Consider the following 18,123-nt stretch of genomic DNA (forward strand, 5'->3'; position numbering starts at 1 on the left):
TCCTCAGTAGTAATAGTAGTAATGCCTCCTGTCCTCAGTAGTAACAGTAGTAATGCCTCCTGTCCTCAGTAGTAATGCCTCCTGTCCTCAGTAGTAATGCCTCCTGTCCTCAGTAGTAATGCCTCCTGTCCTCAGTAGTAACAGTAGTAATGCCTCCTGTCCTCAGTAGTAATGCCTCCTGTCCTCAGTAGTAATGGTAGTAATGCCTCCTGTCCTCAGTAGTAATGCCTCCTGTCCTCAGTAGTAATGCCTCCTGTCCTCAGTAGTAATGCCTCCTGTCCTCAGTAGTAATGCCTCCTGCCCTCAGTAGTAATGGTAGTAATGCCTCCTGTCCTCAGTAGTAATGGTAGTAATGCCTCCTGCCCTCAGTAGTAACAGTAGTAATGCCTCCTGTCCTCAGTAGTAATGCCTCCTGTCCTCAGTAGTAATGCATCCTGTCCTCAGTAGTAATGCCTCCTGTCCTCAGTAGTAATGCCTCCTGCCCTCAGTAGTAATGGTAGTAATGCCTCCTGCCCTCAGTAGTAATGGTAGTAATGCCTCCTGCCCTCAGTAGTAATGCCTCCTGCCCTCAGTAGTAATGCCTCCTGCCCTCAGTAGTAATGGTAGTAATGCCTCCTGCCCTCAGTAGTAATGGTAGTAATGCCTCCTGCCCTCAGTAGTAATGGTATTAATGCCTCCTGCCCTCAGTAGTAATGCCTCCTGCCCTCAGTAGTAATGCCTCCTGTCCTCAGTAGTAATGCCTCCTGTCCTCAGTAGTAATGCCTCCTGCCCTCAGTAGTAATGGTAGTAATGCCTCCTGTCCTCAGTAGTAATGGTAGTAATGCCTCCTGCCCTCAGTAGTAATGGTAGTAATGCCTCCTGCCCTCAGTAGTAATGCCTCCTGTCCTCAGTAGTAATGGTAGTAATGCCTCCTGCCCTCAGTAGTAATGCCTCCTGCCCTCAGTAGTAATGCCTCCTGCCCTCAGTAGTAATGCCTCCTGCCCTCAGTAGTAATGGTAGTAATGCCTCCTGTCCTCAGTAGTAATGGTAGTAATGCCTCCTGCCCTCAGTAGTAATGGTAGTAATGCCTCCTGCCCTCAGTAGTAATGGTAGTAATGCCTCCTGCCCTCAGTAGTAATGGTAGTAATGCCTCCTGCCCTCAGTAGTAATGGTAGTAATGCCTCCTGCCCTCAGTAGTAATGGTAGTAATGCCTCCTGCCCTCAGTAGTAATGGTAGTAATGCCTCCTGTCCTCAGTAGTAATGCCTCCTTACCGTGCTCTAAGCACCACGTAGAGAAACAGAGGTAAGAGGTCATCCATGGACAACAGGAAGTTCCCCTCGAGCAGGGCTTGTACTTCCTGGGTCAGCTCCTCAAAGGTATGCTGGATCACCTGCAGCTTGTCTGACGGGGTGAAGGCGGTGCTGCGAGAACACACACAAATCAAAGTTTATTTGTCACGTGTGCTGAATACAACAGGTGTAGTAGACCTCACAGTGAAATGCTGAATACAACAGGTGTAGTAGACCTTACAGTGAAATGCTGAATACAACAGGTGTAGACCTTACAGTGAAATGCTGAATACAACAGGTGTAGTAGACCTCACAGTGAAATGCTGAATACAACAGGTGTAGTAGACCTCACAGTGAAATGCTGAATACAACAGGTGTAGTAGACCTTACAGTGAAATGCTGAATACAACAGGTGTAGTAGACCTCACAGTGAAATGCTGAATACAACAGGTGTAGTAGACCTCACAGTGAAATGCTGAATACAACAGGTGTAGTAGACCTGAATACAACAGGTGTAGTAGACCTTACAGTGAAATGCTGAATACAACAGGTGTAGTAGACCTTACAGTGAAATGCTGAATAAAACAGGTGTAGTAGACCTGAATACAACAGGTGTAGTAGACCTTACAGTGAAATGCTGAATACAACAGGTGTAGTAGACCTTACAGTGAAATGCTGAATACAACAGGTGTAGTAGACCTTACAGTGAAATGCTGAATACAACAGGTGTAGACCTCACAGTGAAATGCTGAATACAACAGGTGTAGACCTTACAGTGAAATGCTGAATACAACAGCTGTAGTAGACCTCACAGTGAAATGCTGAATACAACAGGTGTAGTAGACCTGAATACAACAGGTGTAGTAGACCTGAATACAACAGGTGTAGTAGACCTCACAGTGAAATGCTGAATACAACAGCTGTAGTAGACCTCACAGTGAAATGCTGAATACAACAGGTGTAGTAGACCTGAATACAACAGGTGTAGTAGACCTGAATACAACAGGTGTAGTAGACCTTACAGTGAAATGCTGAATACAACAGGTGTAGTAGACCTTACAGTGAAATGCTGAATACAACAGGTGTAGTAGACCTCACAGTGAAATGCTGAATTCAACAGGTGTAGACCTTACAGTGAAATGCTGAATACAACAGGTGTAGTAGACCTTACAGTGAAATGCTGAATACAACAGGTGTAGTAGACCTTACAGTGAAATGCTGAATACAACAGGTGTAGTAGACCTTACAGTGAAATGCTGAATACAACAGGTGTAGTAGACCTCACAGTGAAATGCTGAATACAACAGGTGTAGTAGACCTGACAGTGAAATGCTGAATACAACAGGTGTAGTAGACCTGACAGTGAAATGCCTACTTACAGACTCGAACCAATAGTGCGGAGAAAGTGTGTCTGGGTAAAAATAAAGAAATAAAACAACAAAAACATTTGAAAATAAGAGTAGGGACATACAGACAGGGTATGTAAACATTATATAAAGTGGTATTGTTTAAAGTGGCTAGTGATACATTACATCAAGATGCAGTAGATGGTATAGAGTACAGTATTTACATATGAGATGAGTAATGTAGGGTATGTAAACATTATATAAAGTGGCATTGTTTAAAGTGGCTAGTGATACATTACATCAAGATGCAGTAGATGGTATAGAGTACAGTATTTACATATGAGATGAGTAATGTAGAGTATGTAAACATTATATAAAGTGGTATTGTTTAAAGTGGCTAGTGATACATTACATCAAGATGCAGTAGATGGTATAGAGTACAGTATACACATATGAGATGAGTAATGTAGGGTATGTAAACATTATATAAAGTGGCATTGTTTAAAGTGGCTAGTGATACATTACATCAAGATGCAGTAGATGGTATAGAGATAATAAGTAACTTGTAGTATTTATCACCAGCTCCAATTTGTTCCAACAAACACTTGATTATATTTCAAGTATGAAAGGCGCATAGTGGGGCAAAAAAGTATTTAGTCAGCCACCATGTGTGCAAGTTCTCCCACTTAAAAAGATGAGAAAGACAGACATAAATAAATAAGTATTTGGTCACCTACTAACAAGCAAGATTTCTGGCTCTCACAACCAGTAACTTCTTCTTTAAGAGGCTCCTCTGTCCTCCACTCGTTACCTGTATTAATTGCACCTGTTATCAGTATAAAAGACACCTGTCCACAACCTCAAACAGTCACACTCCAAACTCCACTACGGCCAAGACCAAAGAGCTGTCAAAGGACACCAGAAACAAAATTGTAGACCTGCACCAGGCTGGGAAGACTGAATCTGCAATAGGTAAGCAGCTTGGTTTGAAGAAATCAACGGTGGGAGCAATTATTAGGAAATGGAAGACATTCAAGACCACTGATAATCTCCCTCGATCTGGGGCTCCACGCAAGATCTCACCCCGTGGGGTCAAAATGATCACAAGAACGGTGAGCAAAAATCCCAGAACCACACGGGGGGACCTAGTGAATGACCTGCAGAGAGCTGGGACCAAAGTAACAAAGCCTACCATCAGTAACACGAAGGAGTGGCTTCGTAAGAAGCATTTCAAGGTCCTGGAGTGGCCTAGCCAGGCTCCAGATCTCAACCCCATAGAAAATCTTTGGGGGGAGTTGAAAGTCCGTGTTGCCCAGCAACAGCCACAAAACATCACTGCTCTAGAGGAGATCTGCATGGAGGAATGGGCCAAAATACCAGCAGCAGTGTGTGAAAACCTTGTGAAGAATTACAGAAAACATTTGACCTCTGTCATTGCCAACAAAGGGTATATAACAAAGTATTGAGATAAACTTTTGTTATTGACCAAATACTTATTTTTCACCATAATTTGCAAATAAATTCATTAAAAATCCTACAATGTGATTTTCTGGATTTTTTTCCCTCATTTTGTCTGTCATAGTTGAAGTGTACCTATGATGAAAATTACAGGCCTCTCTCATCTTTATAAGTAGGAGAACTTGCACAATTGGTGGCTGACTAAATACCTTTTTGCCCCACTGTATATGATGAACAGAGAGTAGCAGTAGCATAAAGAGGGGTTGGCGGGTGGTGGGACACAATGCAGATAGCCCTGGTTAGCCAATGTGCTGGGAGCACTGGTTGGGCCAATGAAAGAGAGAAAATACTTATACATAATTCAAGCCTCCCAAATGGACCCCGGATCAAAAGCAGTCACCTATAAAGGGAACGAGGGTCCATTTGGGAGGTTGCCTGAGGGATATGACACAGTAATATATACGACAATGGAGCATCCCTTACCTGATCTGTTGTAAAGTCTCCACTGCAGAAGCAAAGCAAGCATTTTTGGTGCTGGGAAGGACCTGATCGCAGAAATATATCAGAGGTTTGAGTAACAGATATTTATCAAGTGGACGACATTGATGGAAAGGGGTACAGGACATGAAATATCAAGAGGAGGAAAAGTCTCTGGGGGAAAATAGGGTACTATAACATCCCCTGTAGTAATACCGTAACAAGGTTTGTTTGATATTAATCTCATGAAATCAAGCTGCCCCGGGGGGCTCAAGCTACCTCGGGAGAGCCAAGCTACCTCATGAGAGCCAAGCTACCTCGGGAGAGCCAAGCTACCTCGGGAGAGCCAAGCTACCTCGGGAGAGCCAAGCTACCTCGGGAGAGCCAAGCTACCTCGGGAGAGCCAAGCTACCTCATGAGAGCCAAGCTACCTCGGGAGAGCCAAGCTACCTCGGGAGATCAAAGGTCACAGATTTCCTAGAAGAGCTAAAGGGGATGAACTGCATGAGGACAAAGGCTACATAGTACAGAAAGAGTTACATATTAGGTAAAAGCGAGATGGATTCTAAGAGATGTTTCAAAAGACTGGAGAGAAGCAGGAAAGACCTGTCACATAAGAAGAAGAGAGTAGAGATCTGGAGCCCACCTGCTGCTTCTCTCCCAACACGGAGACGGAGACCGGCCAGAACTTCCTGAGAGGTAATCACAGAGGGTCGACATTAATAATCACAGAGGGTCGACATTAATAATCACAGAGGGTCGACATTAATAATCACAGAGGGTCGACATTAATAATCACAGAGGGTCGACATTAATAATCACAGAGTCGACATTAATAATCACAGAGTCGACATTAATAATCACAGAGGGTCGACATTAATAATCACAGAGGGTCGACATTAATAATCACAGAGGGTCGACATTAATAATCACAGAGGGTCGACATTAATAATCACAGAGGGTCGACATTAATAATCACAGAGGGTCGACATTAATAATCACAGAGGGTCGACATTAATAATCACAGAGGGCCGACATTAATAATCACAGAGTCGACATTAATAATCAGAGGGTTGACATTAATAATCACAGAGAGAAGTTTTTAACCATAAAAAGGTACAAAAGATCAGATACTGCACTGATCAGTGTACAGAGAAGAATTCCGCTTTAACGAGACACTGTGATCAAATCAAATCAAATTTTATTTGTCACATACACATGGTTAGCAGATGTTAATGCGAGTGTAGCGAAATGCTTGTGCTTCTAGTTCCGACAATGCAGTAATAACCAACAAGTAATCTAACTAACAATTCCTAATCTACTGTCTTATACACAGTGTAAGGGGATAAAGAATATGTACATAAGGATATATGAATGAGTGATGGTACAGAGCAGCATAGGCAAGATACAGTAGATGGTATCGAGTACAGTATATACATGTGAGATGAGTATGTAAACAAAGTGGCATAGTTAAAGTGGCTAGTGATACATGTATTACATAAGGATGCAGTCGATGATATAGAGTACAGTATATACGTATGCATATGAGATGAATAATGTAGGGTAAGTAACATTAAATAAGGTAGCATTGTTTAAAGTGGCTAGTGATATATTTACATCATTTCCCATCAATTCCCATTATTAAAGTGGCTGGAGTTGAGTCAGTGTCAGTGTGTAGGCAGCAGCCACTCAATGTTAGTGGTGGCTGTTTAACAGTCTGATGGCCTTGAGATAGAAGCTGTTTTTCAGTCTCTCGGTCCCAGCTTTGATGCACCTGTACTGACCTCGCCTTCTGGATGATAGCGGGGTGAACAGGCAGTGGCTCGGGTGGTAGATGTCCTTGATGATCTTTATGGCCTTCCTGTAACATCGGGTGGTGTAGGTGTCCTGGAGGGCAGGTAGTTTGCCCCCGATGATGCGTTGTGCAGACCTCACTACCCTCTGGAGAGCCTTACGGTTGAGGGCGGAGCAGTTGCCGTACCAGGCGGTGATACAGCCCGCCAGGATGCTCTCGATTGTGCATCTGTAGAAGTTTGTGAGTGCTTTTGGTGACAAGTCGAATTTCTTCAGCCTCCTGAGGTTGAAGAGGCGCTGCTGCGCCTTCTTCACGATGCTGTCTGTGTGAGTGGACCAATTCAGTTTGTCTGTGATGTGTATGCCGAGGAACTTACAACTTGCTACTCTCTCCACTACTGTTCCATCGATGTGGATAGTGGGGTGTTCCCTCTGCTGTTTCCTGAAGTCCACAATCATCTCCTTAGTTTTGTTGACGTTGAGTGTGAGGTTATTTTCCTGACACCACACTCCGAGGGCCCTCACCTCCTCCCTGTAGGCCGTCTCGTTGTTGTTGGTAATGAAGCCTACCACTGTTGTGTCGTCCGCAAACTTGATGATTGAGTTGGAGGCGTGCGTGGCCACGCAGTCGTGGGTGAACAGGGAGTACAGGAGAGGGCTCAGAACGCACCCTTGTGGGGCCCCAGTGTTGAGGATCAGCGGGGAGGAGATGTTGTTACCTACCCTCACCACCTGGGGGCGGCCCGTCAGGAAGTCCAGTACCCAGTTGCACAGGGCGGGGTCGAGACCTAGGGTCTCGAGCTTGATGACGAGCTTGGAGGGTACTATGGTGTTGAATGCCGAACTGTAGTTGATGAACAGCATTCTCACATAGGTATTCCTCTTGTCCAGATGGGTTAGGGTGTGCAGTGTGGTTGAGATTGCATCGTCTGTGGACCTATTTGAGCGGTAAGCAAATTGGAGTGGGTCTAGGGTGTCAGGTAGTGGTGGTGGCCCTCTTGAAGCATGTGGGAACAGCAGACTGGTATAGGGATTGATTGAATATGTCCGTAAACACACCAGCCAGCTGGTCTGCGCATGCTCTGAGGGCGCGGCAGGGGATGTCGTCTGGGCCTGCAGCCTTGCGAGGGTTAACACGTTTAAATGTTTTACTCACCTCGGCTGCAGTGAAGGAGAGACCGCATTTTTCCGTTGCAGGCCGTGTCAGTGGCACTGTATTGACCTCAAAGCGGGCAAAAAAGTTATTTAGTCTGCCTGGGAGCAAGACATCCTGGTCCGTGACTGGGCTGGATTTCTTCCTGTAGTCCGTGATTGACTGTAGACCCTGCCACATGCCTCTTGTGTCTGAGCCGTTGAATTGGGATTCTACTTTGTCTCTGTACTGACGCTTAGCTTGTTTGATAGCCTTACGGAGGGAATAGCTGCATTGTTTGTATTCAGTCATGTTACCAGACACCTTGCCCTGATTGAAAGCAGTGGTTCGCGCTTTCAGTTTCACACGAATGCTGCCATCAATCCAAGGTTTCTGGTTAGGGAATGTTTTAATCGTTGCTATGGGAACGACATCTTCAACGCACGTTCTAATGAACTCGCACACCGAATCAGCGTATTCGTCAATGTTGTTATTTGATGCAATACGAAACATGTCCCAGTCCACGTGATGGAAGCAGTCTTGGAGTGTGGAGTCAGCTTGGTCGGACCAGCGTTGGACAGACCTCAGCGTGGGAGCTTCTTTTTTAGCTTTTGTCTGTAGGCAGGTATCAGCAAAATGGAGTCGTGGTCAGCTTTTCCGAAAGGGGGCGGGGCAGGGCCTTATATGCGTCGCGGAAGTTAGAGTAACAGTGATCCAAGGTTTTTCCGCCCCTGGTTGCGCAATCGATATGCTGATAAAATTTAGGGAGTCTTGTTTTCAGATTAGCCTTGTTAAAATCCCCAACAACGATGAATGCAGCCTCCGGATAAATGGTCTCCAGTTTGCAAAGAGTTAAATAAAGTTCGTTCAGAGCCATCGATGTGTCTGCTTGGGGGGGGATATATACGGCTGTGATTATAATCGAAGAGAATTCTCTTGGTAGATAATGCGGTCTACATTTGATTGTGAGGAATTCTAAATCAGGTGAACAGAAGGATTTGAGTTCCTGTATGTTTCTTTCATCGCACCATGCCTCGTTCGCCATAAGGCATACACCCCCACCCCTCTTCTTACCAGAAAGGTGTTTGTTTCTGTCGGCGCAATGCGTGGAGAAACCCGTTGGCTGCACCGCATCGGATAGCGTCTCTCCAGTGAGCCATGTTTCCGTGAAGCACAGAACGTTACAGTCTCTGATGTCCCTCTGGAATGCAACCCTTGCTCGGATTTCATCAACCTTGTTGTCAAGAGACTGGACATTGGCAAGAAGAATGCTAGGAAGTGGGGCACGATGTGCCCGTCTCCGTAGTCTGACCAGAAGACCGCTACGTTTCCCTCTTTTTCGGAGTCGTTTTTTGGGGTCGCTGCATGCGATCCATTCCGTTGTCCTGTTTGTAAGGCAGAACACAGGATCCGCGTCGCGAAAAACATATTCTTGGTCGTACTGATGGTGAGTTGACGCTGATCTTATATACAGTAGTTCTTCTCAGGCTGTATGTAATGAAACCTAAGATGACCTGGGGTACTAATGTAAGAAATAACACGTAAAAAAACAAAAAACTGCATAGTTTCCTAGGAACGTGAAGCGAGGCGGCCATCTCTGTCGGCGCATGTAATAATGTGTTGGTTTACTATCCGTCTGCTGCTGATACAGCTGTCAGACGGTGTGTGAGTGTGTATGTGAGCATGCGCTTGTGTACGTGTGTGTTGGGGTTGGGCAAAATGATGCCTCTAAACTGCGTGCGTGTGCGGGCGTGCAGTAACTCCGTGCCCAGAATAAACATCAGCCCATGGAGCATGAGGTTGAATTTCACTCAACTTCCTAGAGTTTTCCCTGTTAGTGTCAGTGTTTCCCTTTACTGTGGGAAATGTGATGCAATGTTATCCACTTTCAATGCAACATACCAGAACAAAACGAACTATGCCAAAGATTTTGCTGTAGACATCGGAGTAGGATTCTATTGAACTCAGCCCGTACTCCACACAGACGGTGCGGCATAACCAATCAGAGCTACAGTAGGCCTATATGCAAATAGCCCATTGCCATATTTTTAATTTTACCTTTATTTTACTAGGCAAGTCAGTTAAGAACAAATTCTTATTTTCAATGACGGCCTAGGAACAGTGGGTTAACTGCTCAGGGGCAGAACGACAGATTTGTACCGTGTCAGCTTGGGGATTTGAACTTGCAACCTTCCGGTTACTAGTCCAACGCTCTAACCACTAGGCTACCCTGTCGCCCCTCCACTCTAACCACTAGGCTACCCTGTCGCCCCTCCACTCTAACCACTAGGCTACCCTGTCGCCTCCACACTCTAACCACTAGGCTACCCTGTCACCGCCCCTCCACTCTAACCACGAGGCTACCCTGTCGCCCCTCCATTCTAACCACTAGGCTACCCTATCGCCTCACCACTCTAACCACTAGGCTACCCTGTCGCCCCATATATGGATCTGTGCCATTCACTTTGAACTGGACTGTGTTTACAGCATAAGCGGCCGTGAGTAGAAGAGCTTGTTTTGAGATGTAGCCAAGCGTTAACATTTGTTCATATCCTGTACTAGTTATTGAGTTATTATCCCAGTAATATATTATTTGTAGTCAACAATGGGGGAGTGATTGATCCCTACAAGAGCACACAATGTGTACATTTCTAGACATCTTTGAAAAGTGAGTCAGGCAAAGAAATTTTTTTTGTCTTAAAGTGGCAGTGTTTTATTTTGAGACAGGCTTGAATAAGCTCAGTAGCCAATAGGCAGAGAGTGGCATAATTTGTCTGATTCTCTGTAATATTGGTATTGGAATAAAAATACATTTTTATTTTGTAAACTGTTTTCTTGCATAAAACAACAACATTTTCAGTGGATAAACAGGTTAATATCAAAGCCCTGCATGTTTGTTTCTCATGGAATGTTACATTGAAAACATTGAAAACCACCGATTGGCTGCTACTGTAGGCTGAATGATAGAACAGTTTTGATGTCTTCTACGATGTAGAAAATAGTAAAAATAAAGAAAAAAAACCTTGTATGACTAGATGTTCTAAACCTTTTGACCAGTAGAATACGCCATGTGTCTGACCCGTTGCGACTCCACTATATCTATATCTATACTGACGTTTTGCCTGTTTCTACCTTGCGGAGGGAATAACTACACGGTTTCTATTCTGCCATATTCCCAGTCACCTTGCCATGGTTAAATGCGGTGGTTCTCCGTTTCAGTTTTGTGCGAATGCTGCCGTCTATCCACAGTTTTTGGTTTTGTTTTAATAGTCACGGTGGGAACAACATCCACTTCCTGATGAACTCAGTCACCGTATCAATGTATACATGAATGTTGTTATTCTCAGAGGCAACCCGGAACATATCCCAGTCCGCGTGATCAAAACAATCTTGAAACATGGATTCCAATTGGTCAGACCAGCTTTTAACTGTCCTTACCACAGGTACTTCCTCTTTGAGTTTCTTCCTATGGGAAAGGAGGAGCAGGACAGAGGCATGATCTGAGGGCGGGGGAGGGCCTTGTAACAATAGTTTTCCTCAGATTTAATTTATCACAGTCCCAAACTACAAATAAATGAAAGCCTCAGGATATGTGGTTTCCAGTTTGCACAAAGTCCAGTGTGGTTCCTTGAGAGCCGTCGTGGTATCGGCTTGAGGGGGAATGGTCGTCGTGGTAACGGCTTGAGGGGGAATGGTCGTCGTGGTAACGGCTTGAAGGGGAATGGTCGTCGTGGTAACGGCTGTGACGATTACTGAAGATAATTATCTCCGGAGGTAAAGCGGACGGCACTCAATTTGTTTTTCTACTAGCACTGACTTTGTTGATAACTTTTGTGATGTATTGATAACACGATGTATTGATAATACGATTGTGATGTATTGTTGTCTCACCTATCTATCTGTAGAGGAACGCACTAATTGTAAGTCGCTCTGGATAAGAGTTTATGACTAAAATGTATTCGGAAAGAATTCAGACCCTTTGCTATGATTGAGCTCAGGTGCATCCTGTTTCCATTGATCATCCTTGAGATGTTTCTACAACTTGATTGGAGTCCACCTGTGGTAAATTAAATTGATTGGACATGATTTAGAAAGGCACACACCTGTGTATATTAGGTCCCACAGTTGACAGAGCAAAAACCAAACCATGAGGTCATGGTCCGTAGAGTTCAGACACAGGATCTGGGGAAGGGTACCATAACATTTCTGCAGCATTGAAGGTCCCCAAGAACAGAGTGGCCTCCATCATTCTTAACCTGTTGAGTGTAGGCGGCAGTATTTTGATGTTTGGATGAAAAATGTACCCAAATGAAACTGCCTATTTCTGAGACCCAGAATCTAGAATATGCATATAATTGTCAGTCAGAATAGGATAGAAAACACTCTTTCCAAAACTGTCCAAATATTGTCTGTGAGTAAAACAGAACTGATATTGCAGCCGAAAACCTGAGGAAAATCCAACCAGGAAGTGCTGTTTTTCCTGAAACCTCTCTGTTCCATAGCCTGCCTTCACTCCATTTAAAGGGATATCAACCAGATTCCTTTTCCTATGGCTTCCCTATGTTGTGAACAGTCTTTAGACATAGTTTCAGGCTTTTATGTTGAAAAATGAGCGAGAAAAATCACATCGCGTCATTGGATGGCTGGGTGAAGCAGAGTTTTGCATGCGCAACAGCTTGGAGCAGACATTTTCTCTCTCCTATTGAAGCAGCTACAGTCCGGTTGATATATTATAGATTATATGTTGTAAAAACAACCTGAGGATTGATTATAAAAAAGGTTTGACATGTTTTTACAAACTTTACGGATACTATTTGGAATTTTCGTCTGCGATGTCGTGACCGCTCGAGCCTGTGGATTTCTGAACATAACGCGCATACCACCCCAACTGCTGGAAGTGGTGTTGGAGGGCCAGTAGGAAGCACTCTTTCCTCTGGTCTAAATAAATATCCCAATGCCCCAGGGCAGTGATTAGGGATATTGCCCTGTGTTGGATGCTGTCTTCAGATGGGATGTTAAACGGGTGTCCTGACTCTCTGTGGTCACTAAAGACCCCATGGAACTTATCGTAAGAGTAGGGGTGTTAACCCCGGTGTCCTGGCTAAATTCCCACGCTGTCCCTCATACCATCACCTAATCATCCCCACCTTACAATTGTCTCATTTATCCCCCCCTCCTCTCTCCTGTAACTATTCCCCAAGTCGTTGCTGTTAAGAGAACGAGTTCTCAGTCAATTTACCTGGTTAAATAAAGCACTTTCACATCTGAGGCTTAATGCTGACAGTTGATTGAGGCGATGGTGATAAAACCTAAAGACTGAAGTGTTGGCCTGTCTGCCAGGCCCTCCAGTTTATTTCTCCCACATCGCAGAGTGAACACTGGGCTTTATCATTTTGAGGAAAGGACCTAGTTGGTATTTCTGGATAACGAAGTAGTAATTTGGCACATTTGGCACCATGTACATCTTGCTGTCTGTTGCGTGACAGCACAAAGTACCCTTGTATGATATTACATATCTGTTCTCTTCCCAGCACAGCACCATGCCCCAGGACTACCTGACATGATGACTCCTTGCTGTCCCCAGTCCACCTGGCCGTGCTGCTGCTCCAGTTTCAACTGTTCTGCCTGTGATTATTATTATTTGACCATGCTGGTCATTTATGAACATTTGAACATCTTGGCCATGTTCTGTTGTAATCTCCACCCGGCACAGCCAGAAGAGGACTGGCCACCCCACATAGCCTGGTTCCTCTCTAGGTTTCTTCCTAGGTTTTGGCCTTTCTAGGGGAGTTTTTCCTAGCCACCGTGCTTCTACACCTTGCTGTTTGGGGTTTTAGGATGGGTTTCTGTACAGCTGATGTAAGAAGGGCTATATAAATAAATTTGATTTGATTCTTTGTCACAGGGACTCAGGAGGACTAAAAAGAGTGGTGCTTGTTTGAGCTCTCTGGAGGGGGGGGGGGGGGTCGACCAGCTTCATTATTGCAATAATTAATCGATATTAAAGTATGAATATTTGAAGAAATCTAAAAGTCTCTTTCCTTTGAATCAGAAATATTCCACGAGACACATCCTAGAGCAGTCCAGGCCAAACTGAACAATCAGGAGAGAAGGGCCTCAGGGAGGTGACCAAGAACCCGATGGTCAGTCTGACAGAGCTCCAGAGTTCCTCTGTGGAGAACTCAGGACCTCAGACTGGGGTGAAGGTTCACCTGGCAGCGTCATGCTGTGGTGATGTAGAATGGAACAAAGGAATCCCAGGACCTGAATGGGGTGTGTTCACCAGGACAACGACCCTAAGCACACTGAATGTTTATATAAAGCTTGTAGCGAATGGGGTCAAACCCAAGAAGACTCGAGGCTGTAATCGCTGCCAAATGTGCTTCAACAAAGTACTGAGTAAAGGTTCTGAATGTTTATATAAATGTTATATTTCAGTATTTTTTATTTATGTGCAAAAATGTCTAAAAACCTGTTTTTGCTTTGTCATTATGGGGCATTGTGTTGTCATTATGGGGCATTGTGATGTCATTATGGGGTATTGTGATGCCATTATGGGGCATTGTGTTGTCATTATGGGCATTATGTATTGGATGTCATTATGGGGTATTGTGTTGTCATTATGGGGCATTGTGATGTCATTATGGGGTATTGTAATGTCATTATGGGGTATTGTGATGTCATTATGGGGTATTGTGATGTCATTATGGGGTATTGTGTTTAGATTGATGAGGGAAAAAACAATTCAATCCGTTTTAGAATAAGGCTCTAATGTAACAAAATGTGCAAAAAGTCAAGGGGTCTAAATACTTTCCAAATGTAAATGTAACTGTTCTGGCGAACTACGGTAAACTTCATAATGTGAAAGAATGTGAAAGGTGACATGAAGAAAGTAATCTGCTTTATCTCCTTCACCACCATGGTCTATTTATTGCCTTACTTATCTTATCCTACCTCATTTGCACACACTGTATATAGACTTTTTCTACTGTATTATTGACTATGTTTGTTTATTCCATGTGTAACTCAGTTTGTGTCACGCTGTTTTGCTTAATCTTGGCCAGGTCACAGTTGTAAATGAGAACTTGTTCTGAACTGGCCAACCTTGTTAAATAAAGGTGAAATAAAAAATGAAAATAAATCATGTATTGCACAAGTTGACTCCGGGTATTAACTTAAAAAGCATACACAAATATTAAAATGTATTGAAAAACTTCAGATAAATAGTTTCAACGAAATTGAAAAAACATCCTGTTTCCAAATACCCCGATATATATGGTATACCGCCCCAAGCCCCAAGCCTAGTGTGTCCTCCGGATGTAACTTACTGTAGGACCCCCAGGAAGGCCAGCAGGCCCAGGTCAGGCTGTTTGTTGAGCCTCAGGACACAGTCCCAGTACACCTCCTCCTCTCTCTCCTTGTCCAGGGCATACAGGGTGAACAGAGGAGGGTACAGCCTGGGCAGCAGGACTGGTAGTAGGAGAGTGGAGCTACTCACCACCAAGCTACCATAAAGGACAGGAGGTAGGGTGTGACACACAACGCAGACAGACAGACAGACAGACACAGACAGACACACACAGACAGACAAACAGAGACACACAGACAGACAGAGACACACAGACAGACAGAGACACACAGACAGACAGAGACACGCAGACAGACAGAGACACGCAGACAGACAGACAGACAGACAGAGACACGCAGACAGACAGACAGACAGACAGACAGAGACACAGAGACACGCAGACAGACAGACAGAGACACGCAGACAGACAGACAGACAGACACGCAAACAGACAGACAGAGACACGCAAACAGACAGACAGAGACACGCAAACAGACAGACAGAGACACGCAAACAGACAGACAGAGACACGCAAACAGACAGACAGAGACAGGTAGACAGATAGACAGACAGACAGACAGAGACACGCAGAGAGACAGACAGAGACACGCAAACAGACAGACAGAAACACGCAAACAGACAGACAGAGACACGCAAACAGACAGACAGAGACAGGTAGACAGATAGACAGATAGACACAGACAGACAGACGGTGGAAAGGAGGGATTCACAGAGGAAGGGGACTAATTATATTATATTAATATACAGAAGTAAAAAGTCTGAATACAGGAAGCTGACTGACCAAGGCAGACTCATCTGACCAAGGCAGACTCATCTGACCAAGGCAGACTCATCTGACCAAGGCAGACTCATCTGACCAAGGCAGACTCATCTGACCAAGGCAGACTCATCTGACCAAGGCAGACTCATCTGACCAAGGCAGACTCATCTGACCAAGGCAGACTCATCTGACCAAGGCAGACTCATCTGACAAGCCATACACTATATACAGTAATATAACGTCTATCATATTGGATTGCAGTACCATGACTGGGACTGTAGAGGGCACTGTATAAAGTGTAGACTCACCCATGCTGGTCTGTTTCTGAAGATCCTTTGTGGTCAGCGTGAATAACACCTCCCTCGTCAGGGAGGTTAGGGAACAGAAACCTGGACAACACAGACAGGATGAGGTGAGACAGAAATCTGGACAACACCGAGAGGATGAGGGGAGACAGAAACCTGGACAACACCGAGAGGATGAGGGGAGACAGAAACCTGGACAACAGAGAGGATGAGGGGAGACAGAAACCTGGACAACACCGAGAGGATGAGGGGAGACAGAAACCTGGACAACAGAGAGGATGAGGGGAGACAGAAACCTGGACAACAGAGAGAGGATGAGGGGAGACAGAAACCTGGACAACACAGAGAGGATGAGGGGAGACAGAAACCTAGACAACACAGCGAGGATGAGGGGAGATAGAAACCTGGACAACAGAGAGGATGAGGGGAGAACATCTCACTCAAGTGTTGTGGAACATATCCCTGTAATTAGACAACAGATATACCCTTTTCACCCTACAGCATCATCCAAAACAAAACAGTGCTGCCTAGGGTGGCTTCAATTTCACATTGTCCTTCTTCAGCACGGATCCAGCTGCTACGGTGGATGTGGAACCAACCAGGCCAGTTCAGTACACCTTGGTTTGGCTTGGCCTGGTTCGGTTTGGCTTGGCCTGGTTCGGTTTGGCTCGGCCTGGTCCGGTTTGGCTCGGGAGAATGAAAATCCTCATAGTGACAATGTAGTATCTAGTGTCCTGTACCTGTAGTATCTCTACATCTAGTGTCCTGTACCTGTAGTATCTCTACATCTAGTGTCCTGTACCTGTAGTATCTAGTGTCCTGTACCTGTAGTATCTAGTGTCCTGTACCTGTAGTATCTCTACATCTAGTGTAATGTACCTGTAGTATCTAGTGTCCTGTACCTGTAGTATCTAGTGTCCTGTATCTAGTGTCCTGTACCTGTAGTATCTAGTGTACTGTACCTGTAGTATCTAGTGTCCTGTACCTGTAGTATCTCTACATCTAGTGTCCTGTACCTGTAGTATCTAGTGTCCTGTACCTGTAGTATCTAGTGTCCTGTATCTAGTGTCCTGTACCTGTAGTATCTAGTGTACTGTACCTGTAGTATCTCTACATCTAGTGTCCTGTACCTGTAGTATCTCTACATCTAGTGTCCTGTACCTGTAGTATCTAGTGTCCTGTACCTGTAGTATCTAGTGTCCTGTACCTGTAGTATCTAGTGTCCTGTATCTAGTGTCCTGTACCTGTAGTATCTAGTGTACTGTACCTGTAGTATCTAGTGTCCTGTATCTAGTGTCCTGTACCTGTAGTATCTAGTGTCCTGTACCTGTAGTATCTCTACATCTAGTGTCCTGTACCTGTAGTATCTCTACATCTAGTGTCCTGTACCTGTAGTATCTAGTGTCCTGTACCTGTAGTATCTAGTGTCCTGTACCTGTAGTATCTAGTGTCCTGTATCTAGTGTCCTGTACCTGTAGTATCTAGTGTACTGTACCTGTAGTATCTAGTGTCCTGTACCTGTAGTATCTCTACATCTAGTGTCCTGTACCTGTAGTATCTAGTGTCCTGTACCTGTAGTATCTAGTGTCCTGTACCTGTAGTATCTCTACATCTAGTGTAATGTACCTGTAGTATCTAGTGTCCTGTACCTGTAGTATCTAGTGTCCTGTATCTAGTGTCCTGTACCTGTAGTATCTAGTGTACTGTACCTGTAGTATCTAGTGTCCTGTACCTGTAGTATCTCTACATCTAGTGTCCTGTACCTGTAGTATCTAGTGTCCTGTACCTGTAGTATCTAGTGTCCTGTATCTAGTGTCCTGTACCTGTAGTATCTAGAGTACTGTACCTGTAGTATCTCTACATCTAGTGTCCTGTACCTGTAGTATCTCTACATCTAGTGTCCTGTACCTGTAGTATCTAGTGTCCTGTACCTGTAGTATCTAGTGTCCTGTACCTGTAGTATCTAGTGTCCTGTATCTAGTGTCCTGTACCTGTAGTATCTAGTGTACTGTACCTGTAGTATCTAGTGTCCTGTATCTAGTGTCCTGTACCTGTAGTATCTAGTGTCCTGTACCTGTAGTATCTCTACATCTAGTGTCCTGTACCTGTAGTATCTCTACATCTAGTGTCCTGTACCTGTAGTATCTAGTGTCCTGTACCTGTAGTATCTAGTGTCCTGTATCTAGTGTCCTGTACCTGTAGTATCTAGTGT

The 18,123-nt window shown here is 44.6% G+C and overlaps 1 protein-coding gene across 1 annotated transcript in view; it reads right to left on the reverse strand.

Annotated features, from left to right (window-relative positions):
* Positions 1-974: 974 nt before the first annotated feature.
* The window catches only part of als2a (alsin Rho guanine nucleotide exchange factor ALS2 a), a 98,656-nt gene continuing 81,507 nt past the window's right edge, over positions 975-18,123 (reverse strand). The window contains exons 29-33 of the mRNA XM_064977010.1: positions 15,915-15,995; positions 14,806-14,982; positions 5,198-5,243; positions 4,558-4,619; positions 975-1,402 (exon numbers count right to left, since the gene is read on the reverse strand). Coding sequence (XP_064833082.1) covers positions 1,249-1,402; positions 4,558-4,619; positions 5,198-5,243; positions 14,806-14,982; positions 15,915-15,995 — 520 coding nt within the window. The 3' untranslated portion in view covers positions 975-1,248. The remainder of the gene's footprint in view (positions 1,403-4,557; positions 4,620-5,197; positions 5,244-14,805; positions 14,983-15,914; positions 15,996-18,123) is intronic.

Source organism: Oncorhynchus masou, chromosome 10 (assembly GCF_036934945.1).
Source record: "Oncorhynchus masou masou isolate Uvic2021 chromosome 10, UVic_Omas_1.1, whole genome shotgun sequence".
NCBI lineage: Eukaryota > Metazoa > Chordata > Actinopteri > Salmoniformes > Salmonidae > Oncorhynchus > Oncorhynchus masou.